This window comes from Procambarus clarkii, chromosome 88, assembly GCF_040958095.1.
Source record: "Procambarus clarkii isolate CNS0578487 chromosome 88, FALCON_Pclarkii_2.0, whole genome shotgun sequence".
Lineage (NCBI taxonomy): Eukaryota > Metazoa > Arthropoda > Malacostraca > Decapoda > Cambaridae > Procambarus > Procambarus clarkii.
In genome coordinates this window covers 19,587,540-19,613,521 of record NC_091237.1, presented here as the reverse complement: position 1 = coordinate 19,613,521, position 25,982 = coordinate 19,587,540, and the positions used below count along the sequence as shown (strand labels likewise).

The following is a 25,982-nucleotide window of genomic DNA, read 5'->3' as shown; positions in this document are numbered from 1 at the left end:
TCTTGACGTAGTTTCGTGTCTTAGCTTCTCCCGCAGGAAATCGATCTGTCCTCAGACCTCCACATAGCTCCCTCACTAGCACCAGTTCACTAACTACACCTTCCATTTTCAGTATAAAGACAACTGGAGTTCCATCTAACACACCCCGTCTCACTGTGACTGAGCCTGACTGCAATGAAACTGTGCCTGACTGTAATCCAGTACCACCCCCAGTACCATGAGAATACCGAGGACAGTTTCCCTTTATCACTCGTCTTCCAGCACGGCGAATGAGTTGGAGGTCTTTAGGACAGCTGTAGGTGGCCTTGTCAATGTCTTCTAAAGTCCCCTTGTCCTTTGCGACACTCCAAGACGAAGACTTCCTAATGCTAAATTCAGGAACATATAAAAAAAATATGAAAAAGGTCACATCGTAAACAAGACGGTTTTCCAATGGATTATAAAACCTACTTCCTAATCCAAACCAACCTAACTTAACCCAGCTGAGCCTAACCTAATACTGTATATCATAATTTAGCAATGAATCCCCGTGGGGCAAGTGGTAAGACACTCGCCCGGCGCTTCGCAAGCGCTTTGACCTGGGTTAGTATCCTGGCTGGGGAAAAGCCAGGATAGCCTTTTGCAGCTAAGGTGAGAATTAAAATATAAAATGTAAGAAATGTTTTATTTTTAGCATGGAGATGATACTTTTGGCTTTAACAGCCACATTTACAAACATTTACAACTCTTTCTTGCAAATTAAATTAGCTGGTCCAATTGAAGTATAATGACTCCAAGAAAAATCCTTGAGCCACTTCATATTGCAGCATCACTTATCAATCTTACTTTTACCGAATGTTACATTTTCATGATCTTCGTTCACTTCAGCTCCTGGAATGATGTTTTGGTCAACTGAAAAGGAAAAAATGAACCAATAATCCAAATGATGAATGGGGCATGCGCAAGTTATTTCTTACTACAGTACTGTACTGTAACGTGACATTGTCTAGAACTTCTTGAAATATGGGTTAATGAATGCCTAAAATGTCTCAAACTACAGTACATATATTGATAAAATATCTTTTGGGCACGAGTGTACTGCATGCTAAAAAAAGATGTCCAATTATTTATGTACAGAGGAACCTAGGGTTCATCGCAGTTCAACCAAAATACAGGTACTGAATGTCATGATGCAAGCAGTCATACAAGGCTTAAATCATTACTAAATTTGTGTTCAATATACTAAATTTCATAATTAGTTACTACTTTTTACAAAAGAACATTGGAAAGGATGAGAGATTGTTTCCCCAAACAAGTTATAAATCATGCATGAACACGTATAGGAAAAACCAAAAATGCACTTTTGTGTATAAAAGGTAGGCCACTAAGTACCCTATAAAGGAATATCAAAAACTTAAATTTTCTTCCCCTATTTCCTTTAAAATTTAATATTTAACTTATTCTCTCATATTTTTACTTGGCTACAATGGCTCAATATCAATTTGGTTGGGACTATGCAAAAAGAGATTTAGGGTGATAACATTGCCCCCGCAAGTGTGTGTGTTCTCTCCCTTTTGGTACATCGATAATTATACTTACACAGTGATCATCACAATGCAGGTAATCAGAGCTTCCTCAGAACAAGTCTCTTCTGTCTTTGTACGGGAAGAAACTCTCTCACTGCAGGTGGTCAACCACTCATTCAATTCTACACAACGCCCTGCAACTTTTTCAATTGACTTTCCTTCGGACAAGGACCTGAAAAATTAAATTTGTTATTGCTAAAACTCAAAACATCTTTACACGTATCAAACTGAGCATCTGATTCCAGGTTTAGATGGCTGCATGATGATATTACTTTCCTAATCCAACACACACACGTTTCAAGTGACTTGTATTTCACAATGTTAAAATATTTAAATTTGTTACCTCCTGTTTCCTTAATGATAATTAATCCCAGATCACAGTCAAAATTGATGCTTTAATATTTCAATAAACAATTGCAAATTCCATGAATTTGTATTATAGCCCCCAGGTAGTGGTAAATTAGGTGACTGAAGTAGCCCATAGAAACACCAATGTGGTAGAAGTAAAAGGAATAGGGGAAAGGGAAAGGGGGGGGGGGGAGGGAGAAAGGTTACCTTCCTTCATTGATAGATCTTTTCTAAAAGTCACACACTAACTACAAGTGTTCTCATCAATGGTGGACGTCTTTCACTCTCTCAATAGACAGTGTATTTTTCTCGGGATCAATAATGGCACATGCTATGACCTTGCCTCAAGCCCTGAGACTTGCATAGGCCCAACAGAAACCAGGTTCAAAATCAGGTATGCTCAGAGTGCCAATGGAAGCTTAGGAATCAGTGACCAACCCAAAACAAAGGAAACTGACAAAAAAGGTGAAGGCAAAATCAGACCACTGCTCATACTAAGAAAACAATGAAACTAGGCATAAAAGCCTCAAATAAAGAATCCTTGTGCCAATTCACCTTTCTGCCATTAGATAGTAACAGGTCCCCTGGGGTCCCAGTCTGGCAGCACTCTCGCTCATGTGCTGCCCAAATTGTCTTCAATCCCACAGGGAAGAACGGAACAATGGGTATGAAAATCAAGTATTTATCGTTTCATACATTAAATACTTGATTTGATTTTTAGACTGCCTCAGTAGCTCCCCAGTGCTTATTCACAATGGAGCCTCAGAGGTGTGTGAAAGGGAAAACAGTTTAAGGAAAAGACAAAAGACAGAAAAGTGCTTACCGATGTGTGCAGTAGAATGACAACCAGGGCTCAGGAAAGAGGAGCATCAGTAGCCTGACTCCCACCCAAGCATCACACAACCTTGGCAAGGATATAGGATATCCAAGAATCTTGAGCTCAAATATCGGTGGTCATATTAGCACAGAAAGCCACAATGGCAGTATACTTCCACACATCATGAGTACGGTGACACACATCATGATGACTAAACCAAACATCTACATGACCCGGAACAAGGGACTAAGAGCCGAGAATTGGCAGAAAGAGCATCCACTCTAGAAGCACGCATAGCACACAAAGGTGCAAGTGGCTACAGGACTGTGTAATGAGCCCAATAATGGATGAACCACAAGTCAATAACCATGGGACCCCTCTGTAAGGCAGAACACTCATGCTTAATGACAACAGAGAACGTTGGAGATAGAGAAAACAACCAAAACAGAGAAAAACACGAAAAAGTTAAATCATTAACAAAAAAAAAATTGTCTTTGGTGTGCATATCCATCACACCTACATTCTAGTACAGTATACTGTTCTGCTATTGTACCTATCAATATTGCTGACAATGGAAGACTTCTTTGGAACATCAAAGCGAAGAGCAAGTTACTCCTTTTTTCTCTGTACATCGCTGTCATCATAACGTGGCTTCTTGGCTGTAATGTCTGATGCATCCTCCAGTGTTCGCTTCACCTGCATTATGACTGCATGATATAAATTTTGGAATACTGTACATCGAGGCTAAAGCATAACTTCCAAATAAAGCACGTATAAATCTAACTAAATAGCATTTTTTTCAGCAGTTATTTTGCTAAACCTTTCCTCTTATTAATTTCCACAATCTTTGTGGAAAATATGCAAGTTGAAATTCCCTCAATCTATCAATACCACATTACAGTAAAATCAAAATAAGTAACAGAGTACCAACCTGTGTGGGACTTTCCAAAGGTGCAGATTTATCAATAGCTGTAGATGTTGACGTTTCTCCATTCAGGTAGGCCAAAAGTTCTTTACGATCTGGTCGACGTACCCAATGGATATTCTCGGCCTATGGAAATGCAAATTTTGACTTGTTGTAAGATCTGAATACAGTATATTGTATTGAATTTTTTTTTTAATTTATATATACAAGAGTTCTTACATTCTTGTAAAACCACTAACACGCATGGCATTTTGGGCAGGAATTTGATCCTAATTTTCCTCAGAATATGACTTGCCAAATCATTTAACAACTAGGTACCTATTCACTGCTGGGTGAACAGAGGTTACAGTTAAGGATTGGCACCTGTTCAATCCTCCCTGGCCAGGATACGAACTCAGGCCAAAGTGCTCGCAAAGTGCAGGCCGAGTGTTTTACCCCTGAGCCATGGGGACTTGCATTATCAATACATGCAAGATTATAGGATACAGGCTGGATTTAAATGTAGATGATCAGTCTCCAAAGAACATGTAACTGTAAAATTGAAAAATTGCATGTGCAGAACTTACGGCGGCCTTTCGGACATATGAAGGATGTGTAAGGCTGACATGCTTGAGAAGGAAGAGCAGACATTCCAGAGTGTAGTAATCCTTGGGAGCTCCATCTTTACCAGAACTGTAATGAGAAGAATCAGATATTTATACAAGAATCAATCTATAAAAAATGATTGAGCAATTTCTGTAGTACTGAACAGTATTAGACACAGAAATCACAATAGCGTGATGCATCATATTAACAAATCCACAAGGGCCATGACGAGGATTTGAACCTACGTCCGAGAGCATCCTAGATGCGGCCTTAATCGACTGCTCTACGTCATGGTCCATGTCGTAGCGCAGTCGATTAAGGCCGTGTCTGGGATGCTCTCTGACATAGGTTCGAATCCTCGCCACGGCCCTTGTGGATTTGTAAATACAATATTAGGTTTTATCATGTGAGAAATAATCATGACAGATTTAATCACAAAGGCCAATGCCCTAATGTACTTTATTTAATACTACACAATTAAGTTGAAGAAAGAAAACACATACTGAAATTCAGTGAAGCAAACAAAGTACTGTACTGTCTTGTATAAAAATACAGGAACTGTATATCATATGTCTCCAGTCAATGTATACCAGTCTCCTTGGTGTAGTGGTAAGACACTCGCATGGTGTTCCATGAGCACGTTGTCATGGGTTCATATCCTGGCCGGGGAGGATTTACTGGGCGCAAATCCTTAACCGTAGCCTCTGCTTAACTCAACAGTAAAATGAGTACTTGGTTGTAAAAACGATTCTTCGTGGGGGTCGTATTCCAGGGATAGGATTAAGGACTTGCCCGCAACGCTACGCATACTAGTGGCTGTACAAGAATGTAACAACTCTTGTATATACAGTATCTAAAAAAAAAAATATGAGAACAGTCAACCTAACTCAGCTGTCTAACTTCTGGGTACCTATTTATTGCTAGGTGAATGGAAACATAAAAGGTAAAAAGAAATGTGCCCAATCATTTCTGTCCCGACACAGAATCAAACTCATGATCACCAGTTGTGTGTCAAAAATGTGGGCAATTGTATTACAAGACCCATTTAACATATAGAAATAATGGTATTTCTTTTGGCTCTCTTGCATATCCAAACACATGTGGAGTATAATTCAACAAATATTTAGAGGCCTATATGGAACCATTATTAAACAAGCACTATTCCTAAACATACTTCTAGGAAAATCACACACCTGGGCACACACATGTCCAGGTGTGGACATAATAGACATTTATATACATATTCATGCATTTATAGACATAGACAATCTAGAAATATAAACAATCTCTTCATATATAAATACACAACCCACCACTACAACCTATGTACACGTAATTCATAGTTCTGTATTCTTCTAAAAAATCTCAACTCAAACAACCACAGTTTGCCTTGGCTTAAGCCATTCTTGCTTCCTCAGCGAACGTGTAAACAACTCTGATGTTTTATTTATTTATATATATACAATAACGTACATTGGGTTTATGAGAGCACATAGCATTGATGTTTTTACATTCTTGTAAAGCCACTAACATGCATTGCATTGCGGGCAGGTCCTTAATCTTACAAGTAATTTTAAGTAAGTGTGTTCAATCACTACAACTATAGGAAATCCTAGATAAAAACCCTCATGCTTTAAAACATCCCCACTAGTATGGATCCGTCTGTCTGCACTAACAACATAGCAGTTGTAGCTGAAGGTTTGTTAGCTAAAGGAAAATAATCCCAATATAAACAAATGTTTAGCGTGATGGGATGATAACCAAACACTCTACCTACAGTAAGATAAAACTATTAACAATTGACGAAGTAATGGGACAAATTCCCCAATCTACCTGTATAATCACCGTATACAGTGATTACATAGGTCGAGAATACAGACAAATCAGCTTATCAAATATAATAAAAGTCAAGACGGCATCTAGACCCCACTGAAGGCCAGAGTAAACAACACCTTTTCCTTCCACCAAGGAACACATACTTACCCGTAAACCAAGTAATTAGTCTTCACAGTCTTCGGCCATGAGAATTCTCCGAAGATTATGTTGTCACCTTTGGTAATTATCTCCTTTTTATTGACATTATATTGGCGGAGGATACTCAGCGGATCCGCCATATTGATAACACTGAGGGACCTCGGGCCCAAACTATTCCTAACAAAATCAAAAATCAAAATATAAATGTTTATTCAGGTAAAAGTACATACATTGAAGATGAGTTACAAACATAATGTTGAATTTATAGAGCTAGAACATACAATAACTAAAGCCACTAATACGCACAGCGTTGAGGGCAAGCACTTAAATTGCACTTGGAAAACACCTGTAAACTTGGTGAAAGCACTTGGAAAACACTTAACTTCAAACATATATTTATAAATAACAAGCTTAGGTATACACAGCAATGTGCTGCTACCCTATTCTATATAAAGATTATACAGTGTAGATCAAAAACGTGCTATAAGTTCATCTAATATTCTCATCTCACAGGATGGTTAGTCATACATGGAGTCAGGGGGAGAAAATACCAGCCTTAATACAAAAACAAATCAATTGACTACAAAAAAACAGGAGAGAACATGAAGTGTAAGGCTGATTGGTCTATTAGCCCCACTAGCAAAATCTGGGTACAGCAAATCTTGTGTGCGATGAGACTTGTATCTGGCATAATTAAAATATTAACTTAAATAATTCGTTTGTTAGACAATATATGATATTCAGATCTATAAATTACTTTGGAAAGGCCTATAATGTATATAAATATTAATTTACTCACTCCTTGCGCAATACGCTAGGAATTTCAATATGGCGTTCAAATAATTTTAGGCAGAGGGTCTCTGGGTCGGTCGGACGCTTCCGGGTCATTGACGACGACCCCGCCAGTCGTCAGGAAGCAGCGACGGCGTTAGCATCGTCGTTCCTGTGTAGGTGAGGGTCATCAATTTTTTTTTTTTTTGCTAGCATATATGAGCAGTTGGGAGGTACAAATGGATATATAGTCTACCTCCACTACTATGCTTAATGCATTATACATTTGTTCGGTATTATAGCATTGAGTTTTTTTAATGTCTCTGAGGGTCATTGTTTCCGTATTTTTTTTCATCCGGGTTCTGTAGTATTCAAATGTTTGTATTCTACTAATGCTAAATAGTGTTCTCTCTCGGATATTGTGGAAGATTTTTAGGATCATGATTTGCCAACATTGTATGGGTAGGATATTATGTAGAATACACTTCCCTATAGTGTTAAACCACCCTGTCGTCAGGCTAGGCTCGTTAACGCGGCGGTCGACCCTCCCACCTTCCAAGATGCATTTATTATCGACTTAGGCGTATAGTAGGTTTAATTAGGCGTATAGTAGGCTCGGTATTTAGGTTCTGTTGGCAATTATTTGCACTTGAAGTATGTGGAGGGTGAAGCATTTACAGTTGCCTGTCCTCAGGGCAGGCTCCCCTACGTCCCCGCCCAACCCAAATTAGCCGCGTTCATCAATTTGATCGCAGTGCGTATTCAGAATTATTCTCTCGTGTAAGGTAATATTATTTCAAGTTAATAGTTTAAAAACTAAGTTTAGTGACAAGCGACAGTCCTGTGTACAATCCTCCCTCCAAGAACTGAATTTACCCGAGGGCCACTAACATTAGTGGCCTCGATAAGGACAGTAATCCGGCGGCTTGTCAAAGGTCCCCCCATTTGCCCTGATGATCTTTTTCCAGCTGTATTTTAAAACCCAGCAGAGTTTTGGCGTTTACGGCTTCGGCGGGTAGGCGGTTCTACGGGTTTACAACACTAAGGGAGAAAAAGCATCTCCTGTTTCTTGTCCAACATTCTGGCTTGTTGAGTTTGAACCTTTTGAAGACAGTCCTGATCGTCATCCTCCAAATTGTTTAGTATTTTAAAGGGTTCTATGAAGTCCGCCCTGTCATGCCTGGTCTGCATTTTTTTTTTATAGATATATATACAAGAGTTGTTACATTCTTGTACAGCCACTAGTACGCGTAGCGTTTCGGGCAGGTCCCTGGAATACGATCCCCGTCGCGAAGAATCGTTGTTACAACCAAGTACACGTTTTACTGTTGAGTTAAACAGAGGCTACAGAAAAGGATTTTCGCTCAGTAAATCCTCCCCGGCGAGGATACGAACCCTTGACAAAGTGAGTGTCTTACCACTACACCACGGAGACTTGTTAGCCCTGTCTTAGGGGGCTAGGTTAGGTTGAGGGCTTGTGGCCCTCAACCGTTCCTGATACGAGAGATGACTAAGCTCTGGTATGATTTTTGTCGTAAGACATATCTCCATAGCTCTGGTAAGACATGGCTCCAGAGCAGCTATATATGTCTTTCTGAAGATGCATGAGGTCTCCATGCCTGGATGCAATAATTCATGTGGGGCGCACCAGAAACTTATATAATTGAAGGTCTACTTTCTTTTCCTTGAAGGGAAAGGTACGCATGATTATTCCCAGGGTTTAGTTTGCTTTTTTTACTGCCGCTCCCACTTGTTGTACAACTATCAGTGATTGGAGGATTCTGACTCAACGATAATGTTGATGATTTGGTAGTTGTGTTGTTATGCCTCACGTGATGGGTTCTGACTTCACGGTCCCTTTCTTCATCTATCTGTTGAAAGGTAGTGCTGACAATTTGGAAGTTGTGACGTGGATTATTGTGCCACACATGTAAGGTCTTGTATTCATCGACATTAAGAAGTCATCTGAAAATTTGTGGGGTTCATGAAGATCTTTCATGTTACGCTTGTGGTTACACAACTGGTCGGGCTCCGGTTAAATAACTGGTCGGGCACCGGGGGTGTAATTTGGGCTTTGGGTTGTGCATGGTCGGTCTTCAGTTCGTGCATGGTTGTGCTTCAGAGGTTGTTTGTTCAGTTCCTTCATGCTAGGCTTGCGGTTACACAACTGGTCGGGGTCCGGTTACACAACTGGTCGGGCTCCGATTACACAACTGATGGAGCTTTGATTACACAACTGGTCGGGCTCCGGTTAAATAGCTGGTCGGGCTCCGGTTAAATAACTGGTCGGGCTCCGGTTAAATAACTGGTCGGGCTCCGGGGGTGTAATTTGGGCTTTAGGTTGTGGATGGTTGTGCTTCAGAGGTTGTTTGTTCAGTTCCTTCATGCTAGGCTTGTGGTTACACAACTGGTCGGGCTCCGGTTACATAACTGGGCGGTCTCTGGGGGTGTCACTAATTGGGCTTTGGGTTGAGCATGTTCGAGCTTCGGTTCATGCATGGTTGTGCTTCAGATGTTTTTTGTTCGGTTCGTTCATGCTAGGCTTGCGGTTAAACAACTGGTCGGGCTCCGGTTAAATAACTGGTCGGGCTCCGGGGGTGTAATTTGGGCTTTGGGTTGTGCATGGTCGGTCTTCGGTTCGTGCATGGTTGTGCTTCAGATGTTTTTTGTTCGGTTCGTGCATGGTTGTGCTTCAGATGTTTTTTGTTCGGTTCGTTCATGGTTGTGCTTCAGATGTTTTTTGTTCGGTTCGTTCATGGTTGTGCTTCAGATGTTTTTTGTTCGGTTCGTTCATGCTAGGCTTGCGGTTACACAACTGGTCGGGGTCCGGTTACACAACTGGTCGGGCTCCGATTACACAACTGGCGGAGCTTTGGTTACACAACTGGTCGGGCTCCGGTTAAATAGCTGGTCGGGCTCCGGTTAAATAACTGGTCGGGCTCCGGTTAAATAACTGGTCGGGCTCCGGGGGTGTAATTTGGGCTTTGGGTTGTGGATGGTTGTGCTTCAGATGTTTTTTGTTCGGTTCATGCATGGTTGTGCGTCAGATGTTTTTTGTTCGGTTCGTGCATGGTTGTGCTTCAGATGTTTTTTGTTCGGTTCGTTCATGGTTGTGCTTCAGATGTTTTTTGTTTGGTTCGTTCATGGTTGTGCTTCAGATGTTTTTTGTTCGGTTCGTGCATGGTTGTGCTCCAGATGGTTTTTGTTCGGTTCGTGCATGGTTGTGCGTCAGATGTTTTTTATTCGGTTCGTGCATGGTTGTGCGTCAGATGTTTTTTGTTTGGTTCGTTCATGGTTGTGCTTCAGATGTTTTTTGTTCGGTTCGTTCATGTTTGTGCTTCAGATGTTTTTTGTTCGGTTCGTGCATGGTTGTGCTTCAGATGTTTTTTGTTCGGTTCATGCATGGTTGTGCTTCAGATGTTTTTTGTTCGGTTCGTGCATGGTTGTGCTTCAGATGTTTTTTGTTCGGTTCGTTCATGGTTGTGCTTCAGATGTTTTTTGTTCAGTTCGTTCAGGCTAGGCTTGCGGTTACACAACTGGTCGGGGTCCGGTTACACAACTGGTCGGGCTCCGATTACACAACTGGTGGAGCTTTTGTTACACAACTGGTCGGGCTCCGGTTAAATAGCTGGTCGGGCTCCGGTTAAATAACTGGTCGGGCTCCGGTTAAATAACTGGTCGGGCTCCGGGGGTGTAATTTGGGCTTTGGGTTGTGGATGGTTGTGCTTCAGAGGTTGTTTGTTCAGTTCCTTCATGCTAGGCTTGCGGTTACACAACTGGTCGGGCTTTGGTTACATAACTGGGCGGTCTCTGGGGGTGTCACTAATTGGGCTTTGGGTTGAGCATGTTCGAGCTTCGGTACATGCATGGTTGTGCTTCAGATGTTTTTTGTTCGGTTCGCTCATGCTAGGCTTGCGGTTAAACAACTGGTCGGGCTCTGGTTAAATAACTGGTCGGGCTCCGGTTAAATAACTGGTCGGATTCTGGGGGTGTAATTTGGGCTTTGGGTTGTGCATGGTCGGTCTTCGGTTCATGCATGGTTGTGCTTCAGATGTTTTTTGTTCGGTTCGTGCATGGTTGTGCTTCAGATGTGTTTTGTTCGGTTCGTGAATGGTTGTGCTTCAGATGTTTTTTGTTCGGTTCGTGCATGGTTGTGCTTCAGATGTTTTTTGTTCGGTTCGTTCATGGTTGTGCTTCAGATGTTTTTTGTTCGGTTCGTTCATGGTTGTGCGTCAGATGTTCTTTGTTCGGTTCGTGCATGGTTGTGCTTCAGATGTTTTTTGTTCGGTTCGTGCATGGTTGTGCATCAGATTTTTTTGTTCGGTTGGTGCATGGTTGTGCTTCAGGTGTTTTTTGTTCGGTTCGTTCATGCTAGGCTTGCGGTTACACAACTGGTCGGGGTCCGGTTACACAACTGATCGGGCTCCGATTACACAACTGGTGGAGCTTTTGTTACACAACTGGTCGGGCTCCGGTTAAATAGCTGGTCGGGCTCCGGTTAAATAACTGGTCGGGCTCCGGTTAAATAACTGGTCGGGCTCCGGGGGTGTAATTTGGGCTTTGGGTTGTGGATGGTTGTGCTTCAGAGGTTGTTTGTTCAGTTCCTTCATGCTAGGCTTGCGGTTACACAACTGGTCGGGCTCCGGTTACATAACTTGTCGGTCTCTGGGGTGTCACTAATTGGGCTTTGGGTTGAGCATGTTCGAGCTTCGGTTCGTGCATGGTTGTGCTTCAGATGTTTTTTGTTCGGTTCATGCATGGTTGTGCTTCAGATGTTTTTTGTTCGGTTCGTGCATGGTTGTGCTTCAGATGTTTTTTGTTCGGTTTGTGCATGGTTGTGCTTCAGATGTTTTTTGTTCAGTTCGTTCAGGCTAGGCTTGCGGTTACACAACTGGTCGGGGTCCGGTTACACAACTGGTCGGGCTCCGATTACACAACTGGTGGAGCTTTTGTTACACAACTGGTCGGGCTCCGGTTAAATAGCTGGTCGGGCTCCGGTTAAATAACTGGTCGGGCTCCGGTTAAATAACTGGTCGGGCTCCGGGGGTGTAATTTGGGCTTTGGGTTGTGCATGGTTGTGCTTCAGAGGTTGTTTGTTCAGTTCCTTCATGCTAGGCTTGCGGTTACACAACTGGTCGGGCTCCAGTAAAATAACTGGTGGGGTTCTGGGGGTGTAATTTGGGCTTTGGGTTGTGCATGGTCGGTCTTCGGTTCGTGCATGGTTGTGCTTCAGATGTTTTTTGTTCGGTTCGTGCATGGTTTTGCTTCAGATGTTTTTTGTTCGGTTCGTGCATGGTTGTGCGTCAAATGTTTCTTGTTCGGTTCGTGCATAGTTGTGCGTCAAATATTTTTTGTTCGGTTCGTGTATTGTTGTGTGTCAGATGTTTTTTGTTCGGATCGTGCATGGTTGTGCTTCAGATGTTTTTTGTTCGGTTTGTGCATGGTTGTGCTTCAGATGTTTTTTGTTCAGTTCGTTCAGGCTAGGCTTGCGGTTACACAACTGGTCGGGGTCCGGTTACACAACTGGTCGGGCTCCGATTACACAACTGGTGGAGCTTTTGTTACACAACTGGTCGGGCTCCGGTTAAATAGCTGGTCGGGCTCCGGTTAAATAGCTGGTCGGGCTCCGGTTAAATAACTGGTCGGGCTCCGGTTAAATAACTGGTCGGGCTCCGGGGGTGTAATTTGGGCTTTGGGTTGTGCATGGTTGTGCTTCAGAGGTTGTTTGTTCAGTTCCTTCATGCTAGGCTTGCGGTTACACAACTGGTCGGGCTCCGGTTACATAACTGGCCGGTCTCTGGGGGTGTCACTAATTTGGCATTGGGTTGAGCATGTTCGAGCTTCGGTTCGTGCATGGTTGTGCTTCAGATGTTTTTTGTTCGGTTCGTTCATGCTAGGCTTGCGGTTAAACAACTGGTCGGGCTCTGGTTAAATAACTGGTCGGGTTCTGGGGGTGTAATTTGGGCTTTGGGTTGTGCATGGTCGGTCTTCGGTTCGTGCATGGTTGTGCTTCAGATGTTTTTTGTTCGGTTCGTGCATGGTTGTGCTTCAGATGTTTTTTGTTCGGTTCGTTCATGGTTGTGCTTCAGATGTTTTTTGTTCGGTTCGTGCATGGTTGTGCGTCAGATGTTTTTTGTTCGGTTCGTGTATGGTTGTGCGTCAGATGTTTTTTGTTTGGTTTGTGCATGGTTGTGCTTCAGATGTTTTTTGTTCGGTTCGTTCATGCTAGGTTTGCGGTTACACAACTGGTCGGGGTCCGGTTACGCAACTGATCGGGCTCCGATTACACAACTGGTGGAGCTTTGGTTACACAACTGGTCGGGCTCCGGTTAAATAGCTGGTCGGGCTCCGGTTAAATAGCTGGTCGGGCTCCGGTTAAATAACTGGTCGGGCTCCGGGGGTGTAATTTGGGCTTTGGGTTGTGGATGGTTGTGCTTCAGAGGTTGTTTGTTCAGTTCCTTCATGCTAGGCTTGCGGTTACACAACTGGTCGGGCTCCGGTTACATAACTTGTCGGTCTCTGGGGTGTCACTAATTGGGCTTTGGGTTGAGCATGTTCGAGCTTCGGTTCGTGCATGGTTGTGCTTCAGATGTTTTTTGTTCGGTTCATGCATGGTTGTGCTTCAGATGTTTTTTGTTCGGTTCGTGCATGGTTGTGCTTCAGATGTTTTTTGTTCGGTTTGTGCATGGTTGTGCTTCAGATGTTTTTTGTTCAGTTCGTTCAGGCTAGGCTTGCGGTTACACAACTGGTCGGGGTCCGGTTACACAACTGGTCGGGCTCCGATTACACAACTGGTGGAGCTTTTGTTACACAACTGGTCGGGCTCCGGTTAAATAGCTGGTCGGGCTCCGGTTAAATAACTGGTCGGGCTCCGGTTAAATAACTGGTCGGGCTCCCGGGGTGTAATTTGGGCTTTGGGTTGTGCATGGTTGTGCTTCAGAGGTTGTTTGTTCAGTTCCTTCATGCTAGGCTTGCGGTTACACAACTGGTCGGGCTCCAGTAAAATAACTGGTCGGGTTCTGGGGGTGTAATTTGGGCTTTGGGTTGTGCATGGTCGGTCTTCGGTTCGTGCATGGTTGTGCTTCAGATGTTTTTTGTTCGGTTCGTGCATGGTTTTGCTTCAGATGTTTTTTGTTCGGTTCGTGCATGGTTGTGCGTCAAATGTTTCTTGTTCGGTTCGTGCATAGTTGTGCGTCAAATATTTTTTGTTCGGTTCGTGTATTGTTGTGTGTCAGATGTTTTTTGTTCGGATCGTGCATGGTTGTGCTTCAGATGTTTTTTGTTCGGTTTGTGCATGGTTGTGCTTCAGATGTTTTTTGTTCAGTTCGTTCAGGCTAGGCTTGCGGTTACACAACTGGTCGGGGTCCGGTTACACAACTGGTCGGGCTCCGATTACACAACTGGTGGAGCTTTTGTTACACAACTGGTCGGGCTCCGGTTAAATAGCTGGTCGGGCTCCGGTTAAATAACTGGTCGGGCTCCGGTTAAATAACTGGTCGGGCTCCGGGGGTGTAATTTGGGCTTTGGGTTGTGCATGGTTGTGCTTCAGAGGTTGTTTGTTCAGTTCCTTCATGCTAGGCTTGCGGTTACACAACTGGTCGGGCTCCGGTTACATAACTGGCCGGTCTCTGGGGGTGTCACTAATTTGGCTTTGGGTTGAGCATGTTCGAGCTTCGGTTCGTGCATGGTTGTGCTTCAGATGTTTTTTGTTCGGTTCGTTCATGCTAGGCTTGCGGTTAAACAACTGGTCGGGCTCTGGTTAAATAACTGGTCAGGTTCTGGGGGTGTAATTTGGGCTTTGGGTTGTGCATGGTCGGTCTTCGGTTCGTGCATGGTTGTGCTTCAGATGTTTTTTGTTCGGTTCGTGCATGGTTGTGCTTCAGATGTTTTTTGTTCGGTTCGTGCATGGTTGTGCTTCAGATGTTTTTTGTTCGGTTCGTTCATGGTTGTGCTTCAGATGTTTTTTGTTCGGTTTGTGCATGGTTGTGCGTCAGATGTTTTTTGTTCGGTTCGTGTATGGTTGTGCGTCAGATGTTTTTTGTTTGGTTTGTGCATGGTTGTGCTTCAGATTTGTTTTACAAATCAACGCTGTTTTAATGTAATTTTCTGTAATAATTTATAATTGTATTTGTGCTGTTTTTTCAACAATGTTCCCCCCCTCTTTTACCTCTATTATTATTTGTACTCAACGCATTTTTTTCTTTTTACCCATTAGTTTTAAGCTTTAGTCAGTAGTGTTTTTTCCTGCCCGAAACGCTTTGCGTAATAGTGGCTTTAGGCATTGTATGTACTAGCTCTATCTATAAAGCCAACAAACTTTGTAAAATCTCTTTATGTATGTACCTTTGCCTAAATAAAAATTATTATTATTATTATAGATGTATTTTGTTCGGTTCGTTCATGCTAGGTTTGCGGTTACACAACTGGTCGGGGTCCGGTTACGCAACTGATCGGGCTCCGATTACACAACTGGTGGAGCTTTGGTTACACAACTGGTCGGGCTCCGGTTAAATAGCTGGTCGGGCTCCGGTTAAATAGATGGTCGGGCTCCGGTTAAATAACTGGTCGGGCTCCGGGGGTGTAATTTGGGCTTTGGGTTGTGCATGGTTGTGCTTCAGAGGTTTTGTTCAGTTCCTTCATGCTAGGCTTGCGGTTACACAACTGGTCGGGCTCCGGTTACATAACTGGCCGGTCTCTGGGGGTGTCACTAATTTGGCTTTGGGTTGAGCATGTTCGAGCTTCGGTTCGTGCATGGTTGTGCTTCAGATGTTTTTTGTTCGGTTCGTTCATGCTAGGCTTGCGGTTAAACAACTGGTCGGGCTCTGGTTAAATAACTGGTCGGGTTCTGGGGGTGTAATTTGGGCTTTGGGTTGTGCATGGTCGGTCTTCGGTTCGTGCATGGTTGTGCTTCAGATGTTTTTTGTTCGGTTCGTTCATGGTTGTGCTTCAGATGTTTTTTGTTCGGTTCGTGCATGGTTGTGCGTCAGATGTTTTTTGTTCGGTTCGTGTATGGTTGTGCGTCAGATGTTTTTTGTTTGGTTTGTGCATGGTTGTGCTTCAGATGTTTTTTGTTCGGTTCGTTCATGCTAGGTTTGCGGTTACACAACTGGTCGGGGTCCGGTTACGCAACTGATCGGGCTCCGATTACACAACTGGTGGAGCTTTGGTTACACAACTGGTCGGGCTCCGGTTAAATAGCTGGTCGGGCTCCGGTTAAATAGCTGGTCGGGCTCCGGTTAAATAACTGGTCGGGCTCCGGGGGTGTAATTTGGGCTTTGGGTTGTGGATGGTTGTGCTTCAGAGGTTGTTTGTTCAGTTCCTTCATGCTAGGCTTGCGGTTACACAACTGGTCGGGCTCCGGTTACATAACTTGTCGGTCTCTGGGGTGTCACTAATTGGGCTTTGGGTTGAGCATGTTCGAGCTTCGGTTCGTGCATGGTTGTGCTTCAGATGTTTTTTGTTCGGTTCATGCATGGTTGTGCTTCAGATGTTTTTTGTTCGGTTCGTGCATGGTTGTGCTTCAGATGTTTTTTGTTCGGTTTGTGCATGGTTGTGCTTCAGATGTTTTTTGTTCAGTTCGTTCAGGCTAGGCTTGCGGTTACACAACTGGTCGGGGTCCGGTTACACAACTGGTCGGGCTCCGATTACACAACTGGTGGAGCTTTTGTTACACAACTGGTCGGGCTCCGGTTAAATAGCTGGTCGGGCTCCGGTTAAATAACTGGTCGGGCTCCGGTTAAATAACTGGTCGGGCTCCGGGGTGTAATTTGGGCTTTGGGTTGTGCATGGTTGTGCTTCAGAGGTTGTTTGTTCAGTTCCTTCATGCTAGGCTTGCGGTTAAACAACTGGTCGGGCTCTGGTTAAATAACTGGTCGGGCTCCAGGGGTGTAATTTGGGCTTTGGGTTGTGCATGGTCGGTCTTCGGTTCGTGCATGGTTGTGCTTCAGATGTTTTTTGTTCGGTTCGTGCATGGTTGTGCTTCAGATGTTTTTTGTTCGGTTCGTGCATGGTTGTGCTTCACATGTTTTTTGTTCGGTTCGTGCATAGTTGTGCTTCAGATGTCTCTTGTTCGGTTCGTGCATGGTTGTGCGTCAGATGTTTTTTATTCAGTTCGTGCATGGTTGTGCTTCAGATGTTTTTTGTTCGGTCCGTTCATGCTAGGTTTGCGGTTACACAACTGGTCGGGGTCCGGTTACACAACTGATCGGGCTCCGATTACACAACTGGTGGAGCTTTGGTTACACAACTGGTCGGGCTCCGGTTAAATAGCTGGTCGGGCTCCGGTTAAATAACTGGTCGGGCTCCGGTTAAATAACTGGTCGGGCTCCGGGGGTGTAATTTGGCTTTGGGTTGTGCATGGTCGGTCTTTAGTTCGTGCATGGTTGTGCTTCAGATGTTTTTTGTTCAGTTCGTGCATGGTTGTGCTTCAGATGTTTTTTGTTCGGTTCGTTCATGGTTGTGCTTCAGATGTTTTTTGTTCGGTTCGTGCATGGTTGTGCTTCAGATGTTTTTTGTTCGGTTCGTGCATGGTTGTGTGTCAGATGTTTTTTGTTCGGTTCGTGCATGGTTGTGCTTCAGATGTTTTTTGTTCGGTTCGTTCATGCTAGGTTTGCAGTTACACAACTGGTCGGGGTCCGGTTACACAACTGATTGGGCTCCGATTACACAACTGGTGGAGCTTTGGTTACACAACTGGTCGGGCTCCGGTTAAATAGCTGGTCGGGCTCCGGTTAAATAACTGGTCGGGCTCCGGTTAAATAACTGGTCGGGCTCCGGGGGTGTAATTTTGGCTTTAGGTTGTGCATGGTTGTGCTTCAGATGTTTTTTGTTTGGTTCGCTCATGCTAGGCTTGTGGTTAAACAACTGGTCAGGCTCCGGGTACATAACTGGTCGGGTTCTGGCGGTGCGATTTGGGCTTTGGGTTGTGCATGGTCGGTCTTCGGTTCATGCATGGTTGTGCTTCAGATGTTTTTTGTTCGGTTCGTGCATGGTTGTGCTTCAGATGTTTTTTGTTCGGTTCGTTCATGCTGTTTGCGGTTACACAACTGGTCGGGGTCCGGTTACACAACTGATCGGGCTCCGATTACACAACTGGTGGAGCTTTGGTTACACAACTGGTCGGGCTCCGGTTAAATAGCTGGTCGGGCTCCGGTTAAATAACTGGTCGGGCTCCGGTTAAATAACTGGTCGGGCTCCGGGGGTGTAATTTGGGCTTTGGGTTGTGCATGGTCGGTCTTCGGTTCGTGCATGGTCGTGCTTCAGATGTTTTTTGTTCGGTTCGTGCATGGTTGTGCTTCAGATGTTTTTTGTTCGGTTCGTGCATGGTTGTGCTTCAATGTTTTTTGTTCGGTTCGTGCATGGTTGTCCTTCAGATGTTTTTTGTTCGGTTGATGCATGGTTGTGCTTCAGATGTTTTTTGTTCGGTTCGTGCATGGTTGTGCTTCAGATGTTTTTTGTTCGGTTCGTGCATGGTTGTGCTTCAGATGTTTTTTGTTCGGTTCGTTCATGCTAGGCTTGCGGTTACACAACTGGTCAGGCTCCGGTTAAATAACTGGTCGGGCTCCGGGGGTGTAATTTAGGCTTTGGGTTGTGGATGGTTGTGCTTCAGAGGTTTTGTTCGGTTCGTGCATGGTTGTGCTTCAGATGTTTTTTGTTCGGTTCGTGCATGGTTGTGTGTCAGATGTTTTTTGTCAGATGTTTATACAAGCACCTCTGGGAATTTGTAACATCTGCTGATGAAGAATTGACTAAATGTAATGTCAGCAGAACTATTCGCATACTTTGCGTCATTATATAATGGAATGTGAAAAATCGCGGAATTTAGAGATAACACCATCAATAGTGTCCAAGAAATGTGTAAGTACTCATTCATAATGATGAGCTGCCCGAAATCTTAGCGAAGTATCCAAAATTTGCTTACTGTAGGTAATGCTTGCACATGACTGTAAAGCTGCCGCCCAGTTGGGTGGGTGTGCAGCAAGACTAGTAACTGTGTGACTCACCATAGATGTAAAGTGCCATGTATAGTGACTGTTGTGAGCCTCTTGTTGAATCACTTGTGACACAAAAGATTATTGATGTGTGTACTTGTGTGTGTGTGATTAAATAAATAAAATATAATAAATTTAAATAAATATGTTTATTCAGGTAAGGTACATACATACAAGTGATGTTACATTAATGGATCAATATATAGATAGAGCTAGTACATACAATGCCTAAAGCCACTATTACGCAATGCGTTTCGGGCAGCATGTAAATATGTATGTACTGTATATATGTATACGTATATATATGTGCATGTACGTATGAGAATGTGTACATGTATATATAATATTAATAATTGTGTAACTAGCGTCAAAAGATTGTTATTTGCTTAGCTAAACGAACTAGAGAGTTCAGTTCCTGAACCGATTATGTGCCTCTGTAATCCTTTACACCACGGGATTGGTATGGGGTGCATAATAAAAAAAAGAAATTGAATATCTGAAAAATACTTTTGTATTAATATAATACTCACGTGCCATCTTATTATTCTCAATTTTCACTTTTTCTCAATTTCTATTGATCATTTTATTGTTTTGGCAGACGAGAACTGAAGCGAACACACGCCAGCGCCTGATCGAAGTGTTTTGATTGATGTGTTTTTGATCGAATATCATCAACTTAATCTAAAACTATGAAGACGTACGTGGAAGGACTCCTCGCCCATTATACTTCATACAGTAAATATTGGTAACTTAATCTATTTGATTTTAATTATATATATAATTAAAAATTATTTCTGAACACACATTTGTGTGTGTGCAGAAATAATATTAATAAAACAATTAACATCGTGTAGCGTAATCTATATATCAAAATATATTACTTATATCAAATATATATTAAATTATATCAAATATATATTACACCCGTCAATTCAATTTCTTTATTATGCACCCCATACCCATCCCGTGGGCGGTGATGTAAAGGATTACAGAGGCACATAATCGGTTCAGGAACTGAACCCTCTAGTTCGTTTAGCTAAGCAAATAACAATGTTTGACGCTAGTTACAAAATTATTAATGTTTGTAGCCCAATAAAAAATTGGGCTACTCTTGTTACAAAATCGCTACTTTTAGACCTTCAGCTCGCTACTTTCAGCAATTAGGATCTGGCAACGCTGCTCCCGTGTGGTACACAAACATGGCCGCGCTGGGCAGACGACTTTTCAGAATTCCTGGTAAAATTCATCATAGCTAGATAAATAAGAATACTTTAAGATATACCAGGTAACACATGAAGTAGATATCTTAGTATTTATTAGGGTGCTCAAACCCCCGGCGTGAACATAAGCCTGGAAAATAATAATTCGTGACCATTGCGGCAACAGGAGTTGTGCTGAGGCAGTGATTGGTTGGGTTGAACAATGCCTCTATTCATTCTCTATTGCGCCTTCCTGCAAGCCATATTTCTGTCGTGGATAGCTGTATTGCCGTATAGGAGGATTAGTGTCATCTCGTGGTTTACTGCATATAGATATGAGAGTAAATCCTGGGGCGAGGGCAGTGTTATGGGGGTTAGTGTGGCTGACAGTGCCTTGGGTGGCATGTGGGGTGGCACTCAAGGTTCACGTTCACTATGTGGACACTCGCTTGTCTCCTGAGACGCGAGGCATTATCAACTCGGCGTTTTCAACCATTGCAAGGTTATTTACCCTCAAGAACACAGATCCCAAGCCAGTGTTCCACATCCCTAGGCAGTCAAATTTCTGTCAAGGTTCATACAATGATGGTTTAAATTTTGGGAAATGTGCTCGAATCTCACAATATTATGTAGGAGACTTGTGTGGGGATGTTGTGATACCTCAGGAACATCTTCTGCCGCAAGGGAAAGGCTTTGATGACGGCACAAACTTTGTTGTCTATGTAACTTCTCGAGCCAGCAATTTGTGCTTGTATTCTGAGGCACACTCACTGGTGTGTCGCACGGACACTGCGATGATTGGTGGGGTACGCATCGGAAGACCACTTGCTGGAGTTGTTAACTTGTGCGAGGCCAAAATCAAGTTAGACAAAATTTTATTACGAAGAATAATTATTCATGAAGCTATTCACCTTCTGGGATTTAATTATAGAAGCATCCAAGAATTTATTGGCTGCTACCCTGAGGACGAGGACGAGGGAGTGTTCCCCAACTGTGATATTGGTGAAAGGGATGGTTCTGAGTTGTTTGGTAGTGAGGAAGATGATAGTATTATGTGCTGGAAACGGAGAGACGTTCTCAAGGTTAAAAGAAATGAAGTTGTTCTTCAATCTAGCCATATTGAACTTGCTGCATTACACATGGGGTCTTACCCAAGTGAGGAATATGACTGCACGAATGTGAATACAAGTAACAATGTGGGCCCCACCAATTGTTTCCTGGAGCTAAACACAACTGACATGAGACCTCTTGCTTACAAAAATTTCAGTGAAATTTTTGAGGAGTATGGTGGTATTGTCTTGGCAAAAACTCGGACTGGCGTTCACTGGTCTAGTGAAATGTTTACCAACATTGTTTCTGTAATGGTTCCTGGTAATGTGGAATCAGGAAAGGTAGTCGTCGATCCACTTACATTAGCATTGATAAAGACTTCGGGATGGTACAATATCAATCTATCTTTGCTGTCGTGTATAAATTGCTTTTTAAATATTGAATTTGAATTGGAGGAGTGTTTTAATCCAAATGAAAACAATACTTTACACTTGTCTTTGATAAAAACTGATATACAGGTATTTGAAAAAGAAAATAATACTCAGCAGAAGTGGAACTTTTCAATTGTCTTAAATAATATCTCTGAATCAAACCATCCAAATAATTCACGACAAGAAACTATTATCCAGATGGAGAAACACAATATTCTTAAGGAATGTTCAAAGAGGAAAGTGTTTAAAGACAATTATCATAAATGTCTCCATTCTGAAGGAACAAAAACTTGCCCATTGCACATTTTGAAGACAATTGTCCAAATTGTCATTTCAGTATTTTTTGTTTTGCAAAGATAATAAAGTACGACTTATGGACAGTATTAGGTTTATGTTGCCAATTTAATGAATTTATTTAAAGTAGAAATTTATAGGAAGCATTATTCATGACTAAGTATAGTTGTATAATTCAAGCTTTGATCAATGTTAAAATTGCAACTTTAATGGTTGATTAAAGTCTCTATATGTGGGTTCTGAAAATATCAGTAACACATACACCAGTGCTTAGAACAAGACCACAAAAATGCCATATATACGCTAAAAATATTTTGAAACATAAGGTGTCGTATAGAATCCACTTTGAATAAATGTTATCATAAATTTTCCATAAATTAGTTCATGGTTCTTAAATTTTTTTTAATTATTTTGTTGATCCTCAGATTTAAAGGGTTATGTATTATTTGATTAATTTTTATTTACAAGTGGCTGTACATACCTTTAACTGTACAGTGACACCTAGAAAGGTGCATTATGGGTAATGAAGGGTCTCTACGAATTACAATATTACTGAAATTGGTAACGTTTGCAATCTGTGAACGCCAACCCAAGTACTGTATCTTCAAATCAATTGAAAATGTTTGACACTCGTCAGATGTGCCATACACACCATACTATATTGCATATTAATATTGGACATTAGCAGTCGGAGGTTTCCGAGGAATGAGTCGCCGAGTATGTCTGATTTCTAATCCCAACACATGGGGAGAAGTAAAAGCAAGTCTCTAAAAAATATGAAAACCACTGAAAAGTACTGACACACCCTGCTATCATGGCCTGCAATATCAGACTGTAATGCACAGTGATTCCTGAGAAATGAGCCACAGAACATTGGGATACTTGGCATTCCTGAATGCTAATCTCCGGCCATCCATGGGGAAAAAATTTGAGATCCAGGTACAGTATTCTAAGAATGTTGCCAAATAAAATAAAAAATAAGGGAGCTATAATATAGATCATAATGTGTGTGGTTATTCTGCAATGGTAAAATTCACTTATAAATGAGCTGTCTGGAGACTGGTGCTAAGGTGTCCCACGAACTCGGAAAGCTGCAGTGTTTTCTGTTGATGTCTCCATGGGCATTACATATACAATGTCTGTTTTTATGGTGTTTTATAGAAAAATCTCTATTTCAAGTCATTCCATAAATTTTGCAATAGACATTGCAAAAAAATATATTTTAGTGCACTGAGAGGATCCATAATGTTTCAAGAAATTATTAGTAAATATTCATGCTGCTCCACACTCATTAGCAACATAGAAAGTATAATTTTATTTTTACAGTGGGATTGGCCCGTGGAATTTGGCAGCGTGGCATCACCTCATCTTCCAGACCTGTGCTGTGCTCTTCAGAACCTTTAGAGAAACTCCCAGAATCATCCTCTGGTTGGTAATTTATTTTGTATTTCAAAATTTATGAGAGTACTATGCCAGTATTCCCTAGCTCTCATGGTTTGCCGTCAGTATTTTCCATCTTTAATTGTAATAATCAACACTGCTCCAGGTTAGGATTGTCATTACCCTCATAATTCTGTATTAGTTTTGTCATTACCCTCATACTTTGTCATCACCCTCATACTTCGTTCTCGCTGTCATTACCCTCATACTTCTGTCCTAGCCATGCCATTACCCCTCATACCTCTGCACTAGCCATGCCATTACCCCTCATACCTCTGCCCTAGCCATGCCATTACCCTGAGTGTGTGTGCACTTCAGAACTGCCTAAAACATGTGCAGTAGTTGTTTTTCAGTGTTGTATATACACTTTATTAATTTTGGTTTACTGTTTATAAATATGTATTCATTTTTTATATCTAATCTTCACTGCTCTTCTTTTGGGTTGATGCCTTCCCCATCCCATGAAAGTGGTCAATAGGGTAATGATAATTAAGGGATAAATTACTATTTTATTCCACAGATGATGTATATGGTGAACAAATGAAGAAAGTCCTCAGGTATCCAGATTTTTTTAAAGTTGCTGAACTATTTACCGTAGAAGACTTGTTCAATGCTCGTGTTCACCTTGGACACATGGAAGGGTCTTTGGATGATCATATGTCACCATTTATATTTGGATCAAGACTTGGTCATTTAATCATCGACTTGGATCAGACTGCCATTCTTTTGCGAGAAGCACTTAACTTCACAGCACACATGGCCTTTCGTGGGGGAATCATCCTGTTTGTGGGTCGTATTCCTCAGCATCAGGTGAGAAAAGGGTTTTCTCTGGTACTGTTTTGTAAGATTGTAGTAAAAAAAAAAAGTATTTTTGAATTTTTGGGGTAATAAAACAAACTTACTATGGGTTACAAAACATTTGTTTGCAAAGTCCTGAATAATTTTTTTTTAATTTAATGCTGGTGCATTATTAAAATAAACAGCACTTATCAGATTTTAAAACAGACTCCCTTTGACTTAAGTGACTGACAATATTAAAAAATGTTTCTCTGCATTTGGGCCTATTTACAACACTTAGTGGGATCATATTACTGTATTTGTTATTTAGCAGTGAAACCTAATGGCAACTACTGTATTCATGTTATGTTTACTATGTTGAGAGGGAATTGGAAAGGTTTATGACCAAGTCCTTATTATTAATCATCAATGAGGAAGGTGGGAGGAAAAAACAAAATTGCTATCCCCTCCCTCCACAAATACTTAACCCTCATGGCTGTGTTTGCAAAATGTTCAAAAAATATACTGTACTACTTCAGCCTTTGCCATGTATATGTATTAGTTATCATACTATGTTGTCATTTTCTCTAAAATTCCCATTCATTAGTCCCCTGCAATGCATGGTTCCTTTCCAAGGGTCTCCTTATCTATTCTTTGTTAGCCAGAGAAATCGATTAATCATTTAATTGGTTAAGTACAGTACTTCCTCTTACAGTACTGTAATTCAATTTGCATACATTGCATTTGCTCAAGACACTTCCAGTTTTCTGTAAATCAGATTCACAATGTTCATGTCTTTAATCCTTGTTTGGCATGATCAGGCTAACCTAGATGTTTCCGTCCCTGCTCGTTTCATACTTGTCAGTACTGCTCAACAAGCAGTCACTTCACACTTACGATGTATTACTAATACATACTGGTACATATTTTTAAAAAGGTACATAAATATAACTTTCATTGCATAGCCTATTTAAATCATAACCAATCTTTTGTAAACAAGGCAGTTTCCTGACAACTGTTTTATAATCATTCTGCAAAATTATTAATAAAAATATTTTTTTTTCAGTTGTTAATCGAGAACACGGCTAAAGACTGTGGTGAATATGCCCACACTCGCCACTATCGCATTGGTGTTCTCACAAACTCCGTTATGCAGTTTGGGTCTGTGACTAGACTCCCTGATCTCATAATATTACTTCACACAATGGACAATGTTATTGACCAACATCTTATAATAAGAGATGCAGCCAAAATGCTTATCCCAACAATTGGAATTGTGGACACTAACTGTAACCCAAACATGATAACATATCCAGTTCCTGGTAATGACGACACTTCAACATCGGTTAATTTGTTTTGCAACTTATTCAAATTTGCAGTGTTAAGAGGGAAGGAAAAACGTAAAGAACTATTAGGTTTACACTGAAGTGTTATTTTTGTTGTAGTTCTCATCATACCAAAAGCAGAAGTGTTGGTGGTTGTAATCATTCTTGAATGTGTACTGTTTGTATTCTATATTAAACCTGTATATACTACCAGACACTTTAATTAATCCCTTCAAAAATTTGCATATTTAGTTCACCAAAACATTACTGTACAAAAAATTCTTACTATAATTGAATAACTATGAAGAAAATAGTTCTTGTTTAAGGACCGTTTCATAAATACCAATTCAGATCTATATGGCACAAGTTTTATTTAAATATTCTTCTTCTAAAGGCCAAAGACAGGTCACAGCAACCCCCGGCCCCAAGGGCATCATACTATGCGAACCCCCCATCCTTCCTTACAAAGCCACCATGGCAAGGCTAAACTT

The 25,982-nt window shown here is 41.8% G+C and overlaps 2 protein-coding genes across 6 annotated transcripts; one reads left to right on the top strand and one right to left on the bottom strand.

Annotated features, from left to right (window-relative positions):
- Nucleotides 1-650: 650 nt before the first annotated feature.
- On the bottom strand, nucleotides 651-19,716 carry LOC123745796 (parafibromin). 3 transcript variants are annotated; one of them, XM_069317643.1, is made up of 8 exons: nucleotides 19,506-19,716; nucleotides 7,014-7,157; nucleotides 6,224-6,391; nucleotides 4,222-4,327; nucleotides 3,662-3,781; nucleotides 3,284-3,426; nucleotides 1,579-1,737; nucleotides 651-891 (listed from the first exon to the last, which is right to left on the bottom strand). In XM_069317643.1, exons 2-6 carry the CDS (start codon nucleotides 7,100-7,102, stop codon nucleotides 3,340-3,342), a joined length of 570 nt encoding a protein of 189 aa, XP_069173744.1. In that variant the 5' UTR covers nucleotides 7,103-7,157; nucleotides 19,506-19,716; the 3' UTR covers nucleotides 651-891; nucleotides 1,579-1,737; nucleotides 3,284-3,339. The 3 variants fall into 3 exon arrangements, with proteins under 3 accessions (XP_069173744.1, XP_045582746.1, XP_045582747.1); XM_045726790.2 differs by lacking the exon at nucleotides 3,284-3,426; XM_045726791.2 differs by lacking the exons at nucleotides 651-891; nucleotides 1,579-1,737 and having other exon boundaries at nucleotides 3,286-3,437.
- mRpS2 (mitochondrial ribosomal protein S2) lies at nucleotides 7,083-25,701 on the top strand. Of its 3 annotated transcripts, XM_069317642.1 has the most exons (5): nucleotides 7,083-7,165; nucleotides 19,574-19,710; nucleotides 23,276-23,377; nucleotides 23,910-24,199; nucleotides 25,233-25,701. In XM_069317642.1, exons 2-5 carry the CDS (start codon nucleotides 19,665-19,667, stop codon nucleotides 25,590-25,592), a joined length of 798 nt encoding a protein of 265 aa, XP_069173743.1. In that variant the 5' UTR covers nucleotides 7,083-7,165; nucleotides 19,574-19,664; the 3' UTR covers nucleotides 25,593-25,701. The 3 variants fall into 3 exon arrangements, 2 of the variants coding, with proteins under 2 accessions (XP_069173743.1, XP_045582744.1); XM_045726788.2 differs by lacking the exons at nucleotides 7,083-7,165; nucleotides 19,574-19,710 and adding an exon at nucleotides 20,056-20,211; XR_006771415.2 differs by lacking the exons at nucleotides 7,083-7,165; nucleotides 19,574-19,710; nucleotides 23,910-24,199; nucleotides 25,233-25,701 and adding an exon at nucleotides 20,267-22,888 and having other exon boundaries at nucleotides 23,276-23,379.
- Nucleotides 25,702-25,982: the final 281 nt, after the last annotated feature.

Excerpts from the sequence above, each read along its gene's own strand:
- LOC123745796 (XM_069317643.1), bottom strand. The coding sequence starts at position 7,102 with ATGACCCGGAAGCGTCCGACCGACCCAGAGACCCTCTGCCTAAAATTA. Across the intron at positions 6,392-7,013 it reads CCTAGCGTATTGCGCAAGGA|GAATAGTTTGGGCCCGAGGT; the intron begins GTGAGTAAATTA and ends TGATTTTGTTAG. Across the intron at positions 3,782-4,221 it reads CATATGTCCGAAAGGCCGCC|GCCGAGAATATCCATTGGGT; the intron begins GTAAGTTCTGCA and ends GCATTTCCATAG.
- mRpS2 (XM_069317642.1), top strand. The coding sequence starts at position 19,665 with ATGAAGACGTACGTGGAAGGACTCCTCGCCCATTATACTTCATACA. Across the intron at positions 19,711-23,275 it reads CGCCCATTATACTTCATACA|TGGGATTGGCCCGTGGAATT; the intron begins GTAAATATTGGT and ends TTATTTTTACAG. Across the intron at positions 23,378-23,909 it reads ACTCCCAGAATCATCCTCTG|ATGATGTATATGGTGAACAA; the intron begins GTTGGTAATTTA and ends TTTATTCCACAG.